Below are 19,572 nucleotides of genomic sequence, written 5' to 3'. Positions count from 1 at the left end.
GGCATAGTACCTTGTCATTATATGTGCGCATTGATATGGAACAAAGTATCCTTGCCATCTACGGATGTTGATATTGCTTAGTCGAGCATCCTTGATGTGAGGAGATAGCTCAATGTTGCACTAACTTTGTGAGCTATTTGATGACACTCCATTTACGAGTCTCCACGCTTAACCTTTGTTAAAACTGAGTAGTACCCTGATTGTACCGATATTGTATGGGCTCTTATTTGTATTTGGATAATGGATCTTGTGATGAGTGTCCTCCATGTATGATTGCATTCTTTACTAGTGTACAGCATTGGACCTAATGATGTCCTATGAGTTTATGCATTTTTTTGGTGTGTGTGTGTGTTAAACCACTCTCTTGCATGTATGCCTTACATTTGTTGTTAGGTTGCTATCTCTACAAGCACAGAAGGTTGGGCCTATAGGTACCATGTGGTTGGGGGGCATTGCTAACAATACGAATGTCGAAGATAGGAATATAGGGATAGACTTCCTCAAGACTCAGAGTGTTCAAGCATTGAGAGCTCCATATTAAACTTCCTTTGACTTGGGATGTATGTACTTTAATGCTCTTCATTTATGTACTTACAGTAAATTATCTAATGCTCATGTAGTTGATATTCATTGAGTCTTGGTGTAGTCTACTAATTATGCTTTCAATTGCAATCAAGTGGATGATGTCTCGATATGCATGTATCCACTACTCCCCAACTAAGTTGTCGGTTCGGATCTGGGTGCTGATTTGAGTTTGAGATTCAGGTTCGAAATTCGTCCATATGAGAATTTTTGTTTTATATGTGCGTGAACATAGATGCACCAGCAAATAAGTTCTCATACACCACTATGTTAATATTAAAGCAACATAGCAAAATACACCACCATATTAATGTTTCAGTTCAAAAACAATAATGTCAACATTAATAATCAGCCATCATTGATCAAATATCATAAAAAGCCATCAAGTAAATCATCCTCAATCTCCTGCTGCAAATTAGAAGCACAAAAAGTAATGTTGTGGGCCCATTTAAGGCCAAGGTTGTATTTTTACCACATTGTAAGCTTCACACATTAACTATCATATTGGATGACTCAAAGAAAGTAGCTTCGGATCAAACTGGATGAAACCAAGAAAGCGGGCTTTGGATCCAAAATTATCTACGGTAAAGATCTCTTTAGATTTTGTTCAATCCATATTTTTCTATACATGTTAGGCTATATGCATGAATTATGGTATTAAAGACATTTTATAAAAGATGCGTGGCACTTTTATACATCTCAATTCCTCTTCTCAAGTAGAATTCAAATAAAATATGATAAGTAAATTGAATCTAATTTGGCAAAATAATAATTGATTAAGTAAACAAAAGGTGTATTTCGACTAAATTCTATCAAAATTTTCTGAAATTCTATCTGGGTTCCTCTGCTAGAAACCAAAGTCACCCGAAAGTAATCTAAATTTTGTCAGGGTTCCTCTCAGAGAATTCCAAGTGAAATTCTCTCTCTGTAGCAGACTTTTGACAAAATCTAACAAGGACCAAACTTTTGAGAAAATTGAACTAGGAATTCCTAGGTCCAGGAGAGAATCTGGTAACTTAGCTCCCCAATGTGGAGCTATCTTTCATTTCATACCCTACATTGACATCAGCATGCCTAACCATTTGCTGGACTAAGGGGACTCATTTGTTACATTTTTTGACAACAAAGGTCACCTTCTTTTAGACTTTACTTAACTCATGAGAATGGTGAACAAAATTGATGTCCTAGGATGGTTTCAGATCCATCATGTCATAGATCTTGTCAAGAGCTTTCTAATGCATTTTGAACAGAATTAATCGGATGATGGATGCAAAAGTTATGGCCTTCAAAGGAGGGATTGTATGAGACTCCTACGACATAGAATGCAATTTCATACAGGACACCATAAATTGTCATAAGGGAGTTATTTTCCATACGGGACCCAATCTTGTCTTGTACGAAACTCTATTTTCTTGGTATGCCATCCAGTGTCATATCAAGGCCAGTGGGCACTTTCATCCACCTTCTAGAAAACCTAATTACTATTCCCGATACCCTCTTTCGAGTAGAGACCATTTGAATCAAGACAGTTCGAACTTATAATCACTAGTGAAGTTTTCAATTTCTTTCTTGTTGACAACTTCTCGCTTGTACTTTCCTAGGGATATTGTAGTGTCCTCGATGGCCGACCGTTGATGGTTGCTTGCATACAATCATATTGTGATCGCATGTCATCTCTAATATGTGGTTTCATGCGTATGTTTGTGGTTATCTAATGCACTTGATAAGATATGTATTCTCAAAAAAAATTGTTTTGTGCATATTTAACCCTTGTTTCCAAGGGTTCCTTGGTGGGGCATTACACAAGATCATCTCTTCTTAATTAGAACAAGAGGAACCTAGTAGACTAGATGTAGGGATACCAAGAAAACACAAAATCGAAAAAGGGCAAGCCAAAAATAAGATAGGGTCCTATCTTTGATGGGTGATGTGCGAATAGGTCACAACAAGTTTGCATCTTGAGGTTCACGAGTTTCCTCTTTTAGAGAGCCCTTTGAAGATTCAAAGCTATGATGATAATGGACACTCACTTGATGGACCAACCACTAGTGTTGTACCTATTTGTATAGAAGGAAATATTATTGATTTTGTTCTGGTTGAACATGCATCATACATTATGGAAGAACATTTGCTAAAATCATATGAGGTATTTTTCCTTAGAGGGCTGATTATTAGAGACTGAGATATTGCCTACTGAGAAGAAGATCTTTCAATTTGATAATGTTTGGTTTGTTTTGCATTCTACACCATGGATTTTGTTAGCTATAAAAAAAGGATCAGCTTTAGCAACTAGTAATTTATGTTACTTGCAGCAGGACACGCCTCATAGGCCAGCACTCATGGAGGAACAATCTTTCCTCAAAAAAGGTACACAAGAGAGAAACGAAGACACCTTAGAAAGGTATGGGCATGTAGAGGTTAGTAGTGCTTCAGGTTCAAACCTTTTGGGTTTGAGTAACATCACAAGGATAGAGGGTTGTTCTACACTTCTGAGCATGAAATTTTAATTCATAGTTAGTGGGTTAGAGTTCTCGAAATGGTGGCAGATGGTTGTTTCACACTATTGATCACAAGGACTTCTGTTTGGTCCTTTCGGACAGCGTCTAGTTGGAGGATTTGGAAAGATTAGGATCAATCTTCCTTTGACGGAGGTTGGTACAATGATGAGATTCCATCGTCCTTTGTCATTGAAGGCAATTGCTGCATCATTTTGAGTGGAATTTCCAGCAGCATACGGTAGATTGACATGATTGTAATGAAGTTTTCATGTCCATGGGAGCTCTTTCAGATGTAAATGGACATATGGTATTGGTGACATGATAGAAGACATTTACTCCACTTTTTGTTGGTGTGAGAGCATGCTAATATGTGATCCCAGCATTGGCATCTTTGGTGTACAACATTATTGGAATCATGATAAGTTGCTTCACAGCTTTGGGCATAATGATGTTTATATCATAGTGGAGCAACAACACCTTGAAGGAGATATACATGACAAGACATGCCAAGATCCTAGATTAATTTTGAATCCAGATATTGAATGAAACATTTGAGCTTGCTGCAGATCTGATACATGTGATGGCTTCAGGAAAAGCAATCTTGGGGTGGGAAAATTGTAATGTCCCCTTTTGTCCAAGTGATCACTTAAAAAAGATTATTAGCTGTAGGCTAATTGGATTTATTTATGGGAATAAATTAATAAATTAAATGTAAATAGTCCTAAGTCCAATGGGATTATTTTTATTTTAATAGTTAGCAGCTGGACATGTTTTATTTTATAAAGTCTTTATAATAATGTCAATGACAAATTATAATGTAAAGTCAATTTTGAGGGGGAAAAATTATATTAAAAGAGAAATAAAATAAAGTCTTACTTACAAAAAGGAAAAGTGTTAAAAAGGGAGGAAAAGGTAGAAACAAGGATTCATTCTTGACTTGTTATCTTAAAGAAACTTTTCCTTCAGAGCTTCAGCTTGCAGGTTCAGTAAACCCGAGAGGTTTGGCTTTTTGGACAAAAATCCAGATCAGTCCACTTGGTGAATTCATCTCATGATTCACAATTGCACATCATCGTTGATCCTGTTGGTTCCCAAAACCGCAGATTGGAAATCCAAGAGCCTGCCACTTCTCTGATAGGACTTCTCAATCAGTTTTGGCCAACGAACGGAAATCGCTTAGATTCCCCTGCACTTTGGGCTCCGCTACACCCAGGCGGGTAAACCTTCACCTTGAACACTGACTACCCAGTTCAAGGATTTTCTATAGCGAATTTAAACTTTACGAGTTCCTTGGCTGGCAAGGTCCTTGAACTCGATCAGAATGAAACTGAAACTGGATGCTGAATACTTGATGATTGAATGTTTTGTATAAACTTTGTAAATAATGAATTTGATGCTTGCAGGAGGAATATAGATTTTCTGACTTCAATAGAAAGACCAATGCCTTCGCTTATCCGGGCAATAGAGTCAACTTCAGTGAATTTTTACATAAAACTTCATAATGTTCAATGCACTTATACTGCCAATAATTTTGATAATCTAGATGCGACAGACCGATTATAATGCAATCTTAAATTAGTCCAAATTGAATTTTAACTCCACTGAGACAAACTGGACACAGTTGCGGAAACAATTAAATATTTCACAACACCTGCAATGATCAAATTTAAAATGCTTAATTGATCATGTCCACTTATCTAATAACAAAATCATATATAGAATTTTAAAATATAATTATGAAGGACGATTCGCCTGCAATTTAAATCTCCACGCCATTAAAGATAAACAAAAGACATTTTTATTTTATTTTAAAAATAAAATAATGGACTTTATTACAAAATCATAATATTGCCCTTATCTCTCCATACAAAATAATAAATATTTTATCTCTTCTTCTGAATATCTGAATGAATGTTCGGATGTCTCTCCTCTTGCTTACAAATACATCTTCTATTTATATTCCTCCTATTCAAATGAAATGACATGACTTTTAGCCAAAACGTGTCTTTCAAAGCTTTGCACTTCTTCAATTTTTTAATCGCACCTTCCAAATGAGTTTGATTAAAGAACTTAATTATTTTAACCATTTGTTGAGATTATCGGGGTCCTTGTATCTGTTATTGCATCGTATCTCATCATTTGTATCAAATATTTGTTTATTTCCTACCTCACCGTTTCATATCTTTATTCGTTTTAATAAATAGACTACTTTTATCATCGAAAATACGATAGTCTCCTCTTAATATGGACTCATTGGGATCCTGTATATGCGAACCATACACAGTGTGATATTTCAAACGTGTCCTCCTCTGAATACTTTTTGTGGTTTGTCCATTTCGGCACAGTTGTCGGGACCAGTGGGAGCTGAATTTGTGAACCATCGCGTCTGTCCAATTCGACTTTGTGCTGTGTCTGTATAGCAAAGCTTTTCCAACCTCCGTGCTCACTTTATCGTCATGAAATTGTGCAGTGTTGTCAGGTAATGAGATCGTTTAGAATTCTATGCTTACCGGAAACGCTCAAGCTAAGTGCGAATTTCACTTTTATCGGGATTCATTGTGACCGCTGGATTATTCATAACGGCAGGTGGTGTAATCACGTGGATTCTTCTCCGTGCTTTAGTTTTGTCTTTTGAATTACCTGGCTTCAGCATTACATACAATAAGAAGTATAGTCCTCTTTGTCCCAGACGTGTGCTACAGTCTCCCCTCAAAACTCCACTCAAGTATGGTTTTTGACAGTGGCTTCACCTTCAGATTTGCAGACGTCTCTAATATTTTCTAATGACAGTGATACTCCAGCATGCTTTCACTTTCAATATCCTCAATATAATACAGTCTGTATAAAACCCTTACAGCTTAGTCTCTATTCTGTACGGCCTCCTGGCAAATACTTTGTAATTTGTATGATACCTCCAATGGATTATTTGGCTCAGCTGTAGCAACTCCCTGTTTTATACAGCCTTTGGTGATTTCCTCCAGCAAGTGCGGCACCCTCAGTCTCATAAATAACACCATCAAATGCAGCTACTATCCGTAGGTAGAAATGCTCCGCCCATCCAATGTGTTGTGCTATTTGGGATTCTAAAATTTGCCAAATTTTAGAGATCCATCAGATCCCTCTTGTAGAGCTTCAGAGGGTTTGTTATCTTATCTATGGAGGCATTCCAGGTATGTGTTACATGAGGCAATGTGCATTTTTTCATTTGTAACAGCAACAGGTGTTTATAAAAAGTAATACATTTCTATATCACAAGAATGACCATTGGCTAACTTTGATCCTCTGTATTTCATCAAATTAATTCCTCGAAAATCTATATCATTTATCTTGCATGTTCAATCTCAATGTTTGCATGTCACAACGTTACATTATGAAGAAGCAAAACATGAGCAAAAATCTAAATCTAAAACAGATTTGAAGCATTATCAAAGTTTAAGATATTTTATATAATCTCTACATAAATATAAATGCACCCTACCACCAGAGAGAACAATGTGTATAGCTGAAAGCCAAACAAAGGTATGTCGTTTTATGTAAATTTTGATAATCAGTTGATATGTACTGTCTGTTAACCCTTTCACACTCCATTTGCTTTCTTTTCTTTCATAATACAATATCAAGCAATATTATCAAAATAGATTTAGATTCAACAAACCTTCACAATGTGAATAGCCATCTCCTTGAAACTGAACTCCAGACACTCGGGGGCATTCACATATTTTGCCCTTGAAGGTATCCTGATGAATTCAAATCGATATTCTTGTGCTTGTAATTTGCAGCATGAGATGAATAACCATATGCAAAAATCAGGTTCTAACATTAATTGTAAATAGATACCTTACAAGCAGTTATATTAGCCCTCGTATTTTGCCAGCAGCCACCATTATTTGTCATGCATTCATTTGTCTCTATATCTGCATAAAAAATAAGTCAAGCTGGATAATATCGTGACGTTATAACAAAATTAGATGCGAGATGTTTGGAAAAATGTAAACTATGTTAGGAAAAAACAACATCAGTGAAAAAATAACAAAACAACATATGAGTTTCTTTTCAAGAAAATCAGTTTTCTTCCAATCAACTTGGAGGTTATACATTTACTATGAGTTGGATTGAGAAATGCTATTAGCTTCTAGATTCGATTGTGTATATGTTTTTAGTATCAATGTTTTGGATCACACTCTACGTTCCATCATCAGGATGAGAGAGTGAAGGAATAGAAAAGTAAAATGTGATCCAAAACATTGATACTAAAAAAGCATACACAATTGAGTCCAGAAGCTAACAGCTTTAGAAATGGATTCTGGAAATCTAATAATGTTAATGGATTGGGAAAGCTAAAACACTTATATCATCAAAACTAAACATAGAAAGTTATGGAATCCACCTCCGCTCAAACAAATTAGTGGCTCAGTAGTTTCTTTGAATAGTGCACATATAGCCTTCAAGACAGCCCTTCTCTCCAGTTTTCCTGTCATAATAGAAGATAAGATGAAATTAAAATGAAAGCACAAGATGTTACAAAAAGAACAAAGGTTTTTACAATAAGTTATTTTATTAATATCAAAAGCACAGTGTTTACAATAGCAAGCAAGTCATCGAAGTGGATGGCCTTCAAACCAGCCTTTGTCAACATGAAGTGCCTTCTTGTAGCAGCACTTTTAAAGCTATTGCATAAAATTAATCCATGTAGTTACTCATGCAACTATAATGAAGGAGACACTGGATACAGATCACAACATGACTGAATTGAGCACCACATCTGTAAGTAAAACGTTTAATCTTCTAGAATTACAGCATCTTTAGAACTTTGTTTTATTATTGGGGGAATGTCTCTTGTATTGTGGCAAGGTTCCACTTCACCATCTTTTTATATCTCATTTTCCTATCAACGCCAGAGACACAGCTTCTTGAATTCTCATACTACTGCATGCATAGCTGTCAGAGAGGCACTACTCTACAACTGCTAATGACAAAGCAACATTTTGGTTCGACCTGCCTCCTCCTCAGGATAATTATTTTGATTGGCACTTTTTATTTCTCCACCAGGTCTTATACAAATCAAAGTCAGAAGAGCTTAAGGATAATGGCAATGCTACTCTTACAAGAAACTTGTGAAAGATAGCAGGGAATTGCTAGGTGGTGGACTGAATAACCTCATGCCCCGTAATACTACTGTTGCCTTGCAGCCTGTGTTTCACCATTTTTTGAGGAGGGGGATGGCAGGATGGGTTTCGGGAACAAGGGGACCAAAATTATAAGTTCAGAGATGGCTGGGGCACAGCAAGGGTGGGGTGAGGGTGAGGGGAGAGTGGGGGATGGGGGCAAAATTAGTTATGAAATGATATATAGTAAATTACATTTCAAATAAAACTTTGGTAAATTAGTAAAATAGCAAAATTGCAAATACTAAATACTAAGATATTTTTTTCAAGTATCAAATAAGTCCAATGACTGCTGCTAATGACTAATATTTAATAGACAATGATACTGTCATTCACCATATTATAGAAATCCTTATACATTAAAATTGATCATATACAAAATGGAATTAAACAACAAATTGTTGGATAAATATGGCAGTAGCAATAAACATGAAAACGCCAACATAGAAACTGCAATTCTGAATTTTATTTAGGTTAGTGAGTGTAATCAGCAATAATGTATGCAACAGCACCTACAAACTCTTATATAAACTGCTCATCCAAATGATCTGAAAATGTCCTTCAATCAGCAAAACATATGCATCCATGTATGTATGGGTATGTTTTGCTTGCAAATAATTTTTAAAATATTCTAAAAAGCACTTTTGAGATGTCGAGGTTAAGGAAGCTTCCAGAAGTCCCTGAGATGCTCAAGGGACTCCTGGGCATCCCCAAGATGTCCTAGAGACTCCTGGCCATCTCTGCCATCTCTGGTGTGAGGACGCATCCCATGTTTCACTGCTTGCACCATAAATTTATTTCTATTAAAAAAATGATGTTAACCTGATGATTTGCTAGTTGTTTCCCTTGTACAGGCATGAATCTTGTTTGTTAGCTACTTCCTTCCTAAGACCATGAATTTGCGCAGTTTGTAGTTGTTTCTATTGGAAGGCTATGTAATCTTTTGCTTTCCAGCTCTATCATTTCAATGTGATGACATACAAATCTTTTTTGAAATCTAGCTATATTCTTTTAATTCTTAATGTTAACATATTTATTTTCAGGAGAAGAAAATTCTAATATAATTAAAAGGTAAAATATGAAACAAAGCACAATATTTATCAACTATCATCGGTATATTTGTTTACAATAGACATTAATTAATACACAATATATGGCATGACAGTGCACAGGAATATGCATATAAATAAAATTTCCAGCAGTTCAAAAACAGGACAATGGATGTCCAGTTATCAGAATGGATATTTTGATCATATTTACTATTAATTGAAAATTAGAAATATGTTGTATTCTGATTTTTTATTAGTTATTAAATACAATCAAATGTGCATTCTGATGAAGCAATGTAGAAGGATGAAGCAATAATATAACTGAAAATAGTGCACTAGAAGGATGAAGCAATGTAGACCTCGATACTGCACATTATTGATGACCAGAGTTGGCAGGGTAGTTATATGACCACGGCCTTGTCCTACCTAACCAACACAAAGTCCATGTTATATGTGGCTATCAGCAACCAGTGAGATGCACAAAAGAAGAAATCAGCACAAACTGGTACTGACCTGCATATCCAGTTCTGCCTTCAGTACAGGATTTTCTGCATCAGCTTGTGGATCACCCATGCAATCCTGGACCTTGTCTGCGAACAAGCCTGACAACAAATTGACAAAGAGGAATGAGCACTTAAGAAAATGACAAAGACATTTTACTTTTCAATTGGAATCCTCATCTCACCTAGAGATTTGATGACGCTCTCAGCACACTCTTTATTGTATTTTTTATCTTTCATAGGGCATCTTGTGTGGAAATCTATAACATAGTCCCACCAAACCCAAGGTCTATTACTTTCATTAGCAACCCTGAAGACACAAAGCTGCCTGAGGTTTTCTATAACAATATCCTTTCCCTCATAACCTTCATTAAAGTTCTTATCTGGATCTGGAGCACAATACCTTCCATGATTGATGCATTGTGATATACACTGTTTACTCAAAATATAGGCACTGGGGCAGTACCATGTTATATAATGTGGATTAAATTGAGTAAAACCACTCTTTTCTAATATTTGGGCATGGCCCTTGAAGTTTTTCACGAAATCTAATTGATCATCACATTTGCTTCCACACTCATCATTGCTATTTGTCCAGAACTCATACTCTACACGTTTATCAGGATGAGGCATGGATTCAGTCCAATCAAGCTTGATGGTTATGTTTTGACCCTTTTCCAAGCTATTTTTCAAGTCATCTCCAAAAGATTTCTCAATCAGCACAGATGGAATTGAAATCTTATCAAGATAATCATTGGCACCCTTGCCATCTTCAGGAGACTCCATGGTTTCTAAAGACTCCTCGCGGTCATCTGCGACAAGAACAGCAGCAGCAGAGCCATTTTGTGCATTCCATGCCTTCACAGCAAAATTGCATCCTGCACTAAAATAATCATCACATAAGAGCCATTTGCCAAGCAACAAAAAAGATTGGGTTCTCCGAGCACCACATGGAAACTAGTTTAATAAATAAAAATGACAAGATATCAAACAAGGAAATTGTTTCTTCCTCTAGGAACATCTACTGAAGCATTAGATTATTTAGATTTTATATAGTAGAGAATAATATTATGAGGAAAAATACATCCATACCACAATTCATTCTTTGATCCAACTGTTAAAAGTGGGAGGATTCAATCTGCTAAAATTATTCAGAAGACAAACCTGGCTGATTGGTGAATAGAACAATGTAAAAACATATCATCAGCGTTACTAATTAAACTACAATCATTCAATTAATAAAGAATTTTGAAAACCTATTTATAAAATAAAGAAATTTACAAAACCGTTATTAACAATTTAAATCTCACTCTCTATCAGATCAAAACATTTATAAAAGCAATTTTCTTTTCCCAATTTCATCTCAATCTAATGCAGTGAAAAGAACATTTAGAATAACACGATTTCCAGCAAATAAGCTGCTTAAATTCTAAAGTAATAGCTGTGGCACCGTGTGCTCCTGCCTGTTAGTTGTCTTGAATTGAGGAGGGAAATGGCCTCATAATATATCAGAAGATGAAATTTCCTGTTTGCTTATTGGTTGGGAACAAACAAGAGCAGAAAAGGAGCAGGATTGGTGTTTTATAGCTCAAAGGGACCACAGTAATTCACAGACTGTATAGACATAAAAGTTAGAATATAGATCGATGCCATAGGAATATCTGACATTCCAATCGTACGTTAACCGATATATGTTTTGAAAACTTTATAGTTTATAAGCCTAAGAAAGACAGGAGAGGAAGCTTGTTCAAGAGAAGAGAGTATTATGACTCCTAGTATCTAAGATAATGATAAGCATGAAATGAGAGTATTACACAATCAAACCCAGAAGCACAATAGCATTAATTAATGAATTGTAAAAATTTGCTAGCTCTCACCATAGGAATATTTGACATTCTAATCTTACGTTAATCGATATATGTTTTGAAAACTTCATAGTTTTTAAGCTTATGAAAGATAGGAGAGTAAGCGTGTTCAAGAGAGGAGAGGGTTATAACTTGTAGCATGTAAGATAATGATAAGCATGAAATGCGAGGCGGTAGAGATAACTAATGAAGTAAAGTACCTCCCCTGTCTACCAGAAGAATTAGAGGAGTTGGTGGGGCTTTATGCTGGTTAAGTGACACCCCCAATTCTTCAAAGGAAGTGCAGGCAGATGCTCCTTTCACTGGATATACCACGTTCCCAATCATAGACCCTCCATGCTTTGGAACTCCAAAGTTCCCAATGGCACTGTCCTTCTTCCCTCTGAGATCATCTGGAGATATCACAAGTATGCTGTTCTTCTCAACAACAAACAGGCCTAAAACCCCTCCGCCCATCATCACTACTAACAACACAAGTAAGATTTCCACATCAAAACGCAATCTTGCCGCGCCAAAAAGATTATCCATGCTTTCACTGGCTTTAATTCTTGATGTCGTTAAAACCACTCACGAAGGACACTTTTGGGTTAAAAAAGAAGAAATTCCTGTGATCGCACATCGAAGATTAATCGAAATAATTCTCTGTTCGAGAAAGTAAATGATTCATCTGAAGATCAAGGGAATAAGTAATTTGGTATTGTTGTGATATCCCAAGATCAAGTAGATTGAAATTGCATAAAAAGCTTTGGGAATTCACACAAAATAAACACATGTCCCAAACATCACACCCACCTTAACAAAGCCGCATGAAAAACAATGCAGAGAAAAGAGTAATTCCTTGTCCTGGAGGAAAACAGTTTTGAGAATTGCAGAGAAGAATTAAACGTATGTGACCCGCTGTCCGGATGTATGATGATGCACTGATGCTCCAAACCAAACCTCCGTTGTGAAATTATTTCCTCCTCGCCTCCTTTTACAATTGAATTGGTTGAGTGTTACAGTTTTCTTCTCAGACCGACTATGGCCATAACAAGTTTTCCAGGGGGGACCAAAAAAAAAATGGTCTAACATTTCAAACAAAAGATAGTATTTGTTTACACGACTTTTTGGTTAGTCTTTGTTTATCTTTTAAATTTTAACCATAAACGTGCTAATTTCCTAAATAATTAAAAATGTTCCCAACTTCCCAGATTTATACTCGAAGGGTGAAAAGACTACATCTTATTCTGTACCAGAACTTTTTTTTGGGATCTTGTTTCCCTCGAACGCATGTTTCATGATGAAGACGATGCTCAGCTTAAAGCCACTGAACTCGATAGAGTCAACGCAATGAATATATGTTAAAATGAGAACTAATGTTTTTAATTTAAAACAAAATTGATCTTGTTTTCAATGATTTTTTACTTGATTAATATTAGATAGGTAATTAAGGGTTCCATTTAATCAATTAGATCTTTATATTATTATTATCATTTTATTTAGATGTTTAGAAGTTTCTATTTTGGACAACTAATGAATGAATCAAAGTTTTTAATAATATTTACAATCAATTATTTTATGGAACCTTAAAATCAATTGTACAAAGAAGTACAAAAATAGAAAATATATAGACTACTAACTTAATATCATTTTGATCATTCTTTCATTTTGAATCTTAAATCTTCTATTATCTATCTTGCTCAAGTAATCAATAATTTATGTTCTCCTTTCTTCCTCAAATTACTAATCAACAAATTTTGTTATCCTTTCTTCCAATTAGCAACTAAAAGAGTTTAAATTTTCATATAAATCAAACGCTCAATAATAATATCATCTACAAACTCCAAAATGCATTATATATAGAATTCTTCAATTTTACTCCTTTCATGTTGCCTATAGGGGAGAGGACTATTTAGTTGAGCACCTTAACTTTGCACTTCTCAAAATCCTACAAGGAAATTTTAAACTACTCCCAATTTTTTATAGTAGCTTACTTGGTAAATTAGGTTGTAGGTCTACATCATCAATTATGATGTCATTAGCATGCTTTTTACCAACATGTCCAAAACAACCTAGATAAAGAGTGGGACTAATGGTCGTAGAAAAAAGTTACACATATGTAAATCACCTCATTGGTTATTTTTTACAACTAAGAGTACATTTCATTCAATTATGGGTAGTCATCATTGTACTAAAAACTTTAATGCCACAACTAGTGGTACAATATTGTCAAAAGCATTAGACACTAAGTCAATGAGAATGGATATTAAATCAATAAGTATGTATATCAAATAAACAATACATATCACAACCATTAGAACTTTTTAAGGTACTTGGCCCTTTCTCATTTATCAAGTTATTTCTTTTACATCACCAATGGAGTTTCAAGGAGAAGAGTTGAAGTAGTCGAGTACATTCCAACAGATGCACTCTGTGAAGAACCTCCTTATAGCAATATCGTGAGAATGCTTGAAATAACAGAATACAAAGTGATAGCAGAACTCAGAATGAATCTACTGATCGCAGGCCACTTCGAGGGGGTAACCTCCTTTGAGCAAGCTCAATACAATAAATTCGTCTGTGCCCATCAAGGGCCTCAACCTATTCTTATATACTGAGTACGATCTAGAAAAGTAATACTACCTATGCATGTGGGATAATAAAATATACTCACGGGACGACTTACAAAGCATATGCGTCCAACAACACTACTCTAACAAAATAAACAGAAGGAACACACAGGTTCCTAACATCCCCTCTCCCTTAGAAAAAAGCTTTGTCCTCAAAGCTTAAGGTGTGGAAATTGTTGTTGAATCTGAAGAAGGGGTTCCCAGGTAGCATCCTCTGGTTGCATGCCATGCCACTGAATCAAGACCTCAGAGATGGAGCGAGAGCGAAGCTGACGAGTGCGCTGGTCAATGATTGCCACCGGCTCCAGGATAATGGATCCTTCCGTATCCATTTCAGGGAGAGTAGTTTGTGCTCTGACAGTGGTACCCAGAACTTTCTTTAGACAAGAAACATGAAAAACTGGATGAATGCGGGAAGAAGGAGGAAGTTCCAGTTTATAAGCAACTGAACCAATCTTCTGCAGAACCTTATAAGGCCCATAAAATTTTGGGGCCAGCTTATGACGCCCTTTCAGCTTTAGGGAGGATTGTTTGTATGGCTGTAGACGAAGAAAAACCATATCCCCAACTTGAAATGAGCGCTCAGAACGGTGTTGATCTGCTTGCTGTTTCATCCGATTACGAGCCATGTGAAGATTATCCTGTAAGGTACGAAGAATCTGATCCCTGCTGCGGAGAACTATGTCAACTGCCTGGACTGGTGAGTTGTTGGGAGTGTAGGGAAGGAGCACTGGAGGTGCCTGACCATAGACTGCTTCATATGGAGTCATTTTAGAGGTAGTGTGGTAAGAGGTATTGTACCACCATTCAGCTAAAGGGAGCCACTTGGCCCACTGATGTTGCTGTTCGGAAGTGAAGCAACGAAGATAAGTTTCCAAGCATTTATTGACAATTTCAGTTTGACCATCAGTTTGTGGGTGATAGCCTGAACTCATCTTCAGTTTGGTGCCAGTTTTCTGAAACAGTTCAGTCCAAAAATGACTGGTAAAAGTTGCATCACGATCAGAGACAATGGAAGAAGGGAGTCCATGAAGACGAAATATCTGGTCCATGAAGATTTGTGCAACAGAGGAGGCAGTATAGGGGTGGCTGAGGGCACAAAAATGACTATATTTCGAGAGACGATCAACCACAACCAAGATCACTGTCTTGCCACCGGATTTAGGAAGCCCTTCAATGAAATCCATAGAAATATCAGTCCAAATCCGTGTAGGGATGGGCAATGGTTCGAGCAAGCCAGGAAGGAGGGTCATTTCACCCTTGTGGCGTTGGCAAGTATCACATTCAGCCACCATCTGTTGAATCGTCTGTTTCATCCCTTTCCAAAAGAAGTTTCTCCTTGCTCGCTCATAAGTTTTGAGGAAGCCTGAGTGCCCTGCTGAAGGAGAAGCATGGAGTTCATAAAAAATAGCCTGATGTAGAGCTGGGTTCTGAGGAAGCACTAGCCGACCCTTGTATCGAAGAGAAGCACCATCCCAAGAGTAATGTGGTATAGCAGAAGGATTATTGGCTAGCTGGTGAATGATTTGAGATAAAGAAGAGTCACTGTCATAGCCCTGCTGAACAGATGCTAACCAATTGGGAATGGGCATAGAAATAGCGGAAAGGGAAGCTTGATTATCAAATGTGCGAGAAAGAGCATCTGCCACAATATTCTCCTTACCCTTCTTGTAGGTGATCTCATAATCATACCCCATGAGTTTGCTGACCCATTTCTGTTGTGTAGGAGAGGATACCCGTTGTTCCAGGAAGTATTTCAGACTTTGGTGATCGGTTCTGATGCAAAAATGACTCCCTAAGAGGTATGGCCGCCACTTCTGTACAGCATGCAAAATAGCCATCATTTCTTTTTCATAAGTAGAGAGGGCTAGATTCTTACCAGAGAGGGCTTTGCTAGTGAACGCAATAGGATGGTCATCTTGCAGGAGAACAGCACCCAATCCATTGCCGCAAGCATCACTCTCAATAGTGAAGGGTTTGGAAAAATCTGGCATCGCGAGAACAGGTGTACTGCACATAGCCTGTTTCAGTTGTTCAAATGCAGTCTCAGCAACAGGGGTCCAGGAGAAGGCATCCTTTTTTAACAGAGCTGTCAATGGTGCTGCAATTTTCCCGTAATCTTTGACAAACTTGCGGTAGTAGCCAGTCAACCCCAAAAAACCCCGAAGGCTCTTGAGAGTTTTAGGATGCGGCCAAGTTTTCATGGCATCTATTTTTGTAGGATCCACCCGCACTCCATGGTGTGCAACAATATGCCCGAGATACTCCACTTCCTCCTGGCCAAACACACATTTAGATAGTTTTGCACAGAGTTGATGATCAGAGAGAAGTTGCAAGACAAGCTCCAGATGATGGAGATGCTCAGCCCAAGTTTTGCTATATATGAGGATATCATCAAAGAAGACCAAAATGAATTTCCGGAGGTATGGTCGAAATATGTTATTCATCACTGCCTGAAATGTTGAAGGAGCATTCGTGAGGCCAAAGGGCATGACTAAAAATTCATAGTGACCATCATGTGTGCGGAAGGCAGTTTTAGGTATATCCTCCTCATTAACCCGAATTTGATGATACCCAGAACGAAGATCTAACTTGGAGAAAAAATGAGCCCCATGAAGTTCATCAAGAAGTTCATCAACAACTGGAATGGGAAACTTGTCCTTTATAGTGAGATGATTAAGTGCTCGGAAATCAATGCAGAGTCGCCATGACCCATCTTTTTTGCGAACAAGCAGAACTGGAGAAGAAAAGGAACTGGTACTAGGGCGAATAATACCTTGCTTCAGTAAGTCACGGACAAGTATCTCGATTTCGGTCTTCTGATGAAATGGGTAGCGGTAGGGCCTGATGTTGGGCGGAACACTGCCAGGAAGGAGCTGAATACGGTGGTCCTCTGGACGAGAAGGAGGTAATCCCACAGGTTCAGCAAATACACCAGAATACTTGTCCAAAATGTGTTGGAGATCGGCAGGAGTGCTAGAGACTGCTGATGGCTGCATCTGAATGGAATGGAGCTGAGCGATGACACCATGTGAATTCTTCTTAAGAAGTTTTTCCATACGGTGTGAACTGATGATGCTGAGAGACCCTGGTTGTAAGCCTTTCAAAGTGTGTTGGTGCCCCTTGGCTGAAAACTGCATCCAAAGTTTAGCAAAATCCCAGAGAATGGGGCCAAGAGTGCGTAACCATTAGGCACCCAAGACCACATCACAGCCACCTAAGGGTAAGGCAAACATGTCAGAGCGCATGTTATAATCTCCAATAGAGAGACGCACATTGCGACATTTCCCTTTACAAGGTAAAGTGCCCCCATTGGCAATCATGACTTCAAAGCTAGAGCAGGGATGGATAAAGCAATCAGCCTGTTTGGCTATTCGTGGATCAATGAAGTTATGAGTGCTACCAGAATCAATGAGTATAGTAAGAGGGATCTTCTTGAAGAAACCCTGGACCCGCATGGTTTGTGGAGTAGTGACTCCTGCCAAAGCATGGACAGATATCTCTGGTGGAGCTTCTGGTGAAGGAGGTTCAGGCTGGTGAGGCTCAACCTCATCATCCACTGTTTCCTGAGCATCTACATATTCTTCCAGTTCCGGTGGAGAATCCACATCCAAGAGATAGAGCTTTTGCTGAACACATCTATGGCCCCGAGACCATTTCTCATCACAATTATAACAAAGCCCTTTGTCTCGCCTGACTCGCATCTCTGTTTCAGACAAGTGCTTGATCAGAGTAGTTCTGGGAGCTGGTATGACTGGAGGGTTGTGAGAACCTGTATTTCTGAATAGAACAAAATTAGATCTGGAGCGTTGTAGAGCACTAATCTTGTCTTCCGCTAACTTAGCCAACCCAAGGGCTTCCATCATTGTAGTAGGTCGAAACATTTTGACTTCTGAGCGAAGTGCATCCTTCAGACCACTGACAAAACAACTACGGAAGAATTCATCAGACAAGCCCTCTGTGTAATTAGCTAATTTTTCAAACTCTGTCTGGTATTCTCTTACAGTGCCTGTTTGACGCAGTTTAGTGAGTGCTCCTGTGAAATCATCAAAGGAACTAGGGCCAAAGCGCTCCAAAATGAGGGTGCACAATTCTCTCCACGTTGGGCCTACATTAGCCTTGATGTACCAACGGAACCATTGAAGAGCTTCATGTTCCAAATGAAAAGATGCAAGGGGGACTTTGTGGTTATCCAAAGTATTATGCAAGCTGAAATACTGCTCTGCCCTATAGATCCATCTAGTCGGATCAGAACCATCGAAGCGTGGAAAATCAAGCTTTGGTCCACGGAAATTGCCAGAAGAGGACCCAGTATCGCCTGAATGGTTTCGGCTCATGGCTGACTGCTGAAAGTTAAGACCCAGAATTTTGTCATCCAGATCTTGAAGTTTGGTTTTGAGGGATGCAATTTCCTCTTCCATGATTTTTGCTCCTGTACGCGTAACAACCATAAAGCAAGGTTTTTTTTTTTTTTTTTTTTTTTGGGAATGGGTAGAAGATGAGAAACAAAAACTTTTTTAGTTACGGCAAACTTGGATTTGGGTAAAACTCATATAGGAAATGGGTGTTCAACGGGTGGTGGGAGACTATCTGGGGACAAGGGAAAAAGAAAAATGAGGGTTTCAAGGGTAGGGAGGCGAAATGAGGCGAACAGTCCAAGAGGGATAAGGGAGCAAAATGAGGAATTGAATCTTGTGGCTCAGTTTGGTGGCGATTGGATGAGAGGTGAAAAAGATAGGGCAAACCCTAAAATTAGATAAATGAGGGATTTAGGGCTTTGATATGTAAAATTTGGGGTTGGGTCGCCAAGGAAGGAAGTATGCGAAATGATATTGCAGACGTTCTGCGGAAGTATGAGCAGAAACAGAAAGCAAACAAGGAAGCTACGACTAAAAAACAGAAAAATTTTTACTCTTTTTTTTTTTTTTTTTTTTTTTCTTTTTTTTGAACAGTCGACTTAGAAAAATTCACTCACAGACAGAACAACTGAAAAGAGTTATTGCAATAACAAGAGATATTAGAAGTGAGAGGAACCTGAAGGCCACGACAGAAAAAAAAAAATTTGATGTAATTTCCACCCAACGAGCCCAAGAGAGTGCTCTGATACCAGATGTGAAGAACCTCCTTATAGCAATATCGTGAGAATGCTCGAAATAACAGAATACAAAGTGATAGCAGAACTCAGAATGAATCTACTGATCGCAGGCCACTTCGAGGGGGTAACCTCCTTTGAGCAAGCTCAATACAATAAATTCGTCCGTGCCCATCAAGGGCCTCAACCTATTCTTATATACTGAGTATGAT

At 37.8% G+C, this 19,572-nt stretch overlaps 1 protein-coding gene across 1 annotated transcript in view; it reads right to left on the bottom strand.

The window, feature by feature from the left end:
* LOC149561914 (vacuolar-sorting receptor 6-like) overlaps positions 1–12,723 on the bottom strand; it is a 68,492-nt gene extending 55,769 nt beyond the window's left edge. Inside the window, exons 1-8 of the mRNA XM_089825426.1 lie at positions 12,452–12,723; positions 11,860–12,264; positions 9,980–10,672; positions 9,808–9,896; positions 9,654–9,720; positions 7,468–7,551; positions 6,918–6,994; positions 6,736–6,817 (exon numbers count right to left, since the gene is read on the bottom strand). Of these exons, the coding sequence (XP_089681552.1) occupies positions 6,736–6,817; positions 6,918–6,994; positions 7,468–7,551; positions 9,654–9,720; positions 9,808–9,896; positions 9,980–10,672; positions 11,860–12,187 (1,420 nt within the window). The 5' untranslated portion in view covers positions 12,188–12,264; positions 12,452–12,723. The remainder of the gene's footprint in view (positions 1–6,735; positions 6,818–6,917; positions 6,995–7,467; positions 7,552–9,653; positions 9,721–9,807; positions 9,897–9,979; positions 10,673–11,859; positions 12,265–12,451) is intronic.
* Between the last annotated feature and the right edge of the window lie 6,849 nt (positions 12,724–19,572).

The sequence above is a fragment of the Cupressus sempervirens genome, chromosome 4, assembly GCF_028749045.1.
Source record: "Cupressus sempervirens isolate cs-2001-9-10 chromosome 4, ASM2874904v1, whole genome shotgun sequence".
In the NCBI taxonomy this organism is placed as follows: Eukaryota; Viridiplantae; Streptophyta; class Pinopsida; order Cupressales; family Cupressaceae; genus Cupressus; species Cupressus sempervirens.
This window is presented reverse-complemented; position numbering and strand designations above follow the sequence as displayed.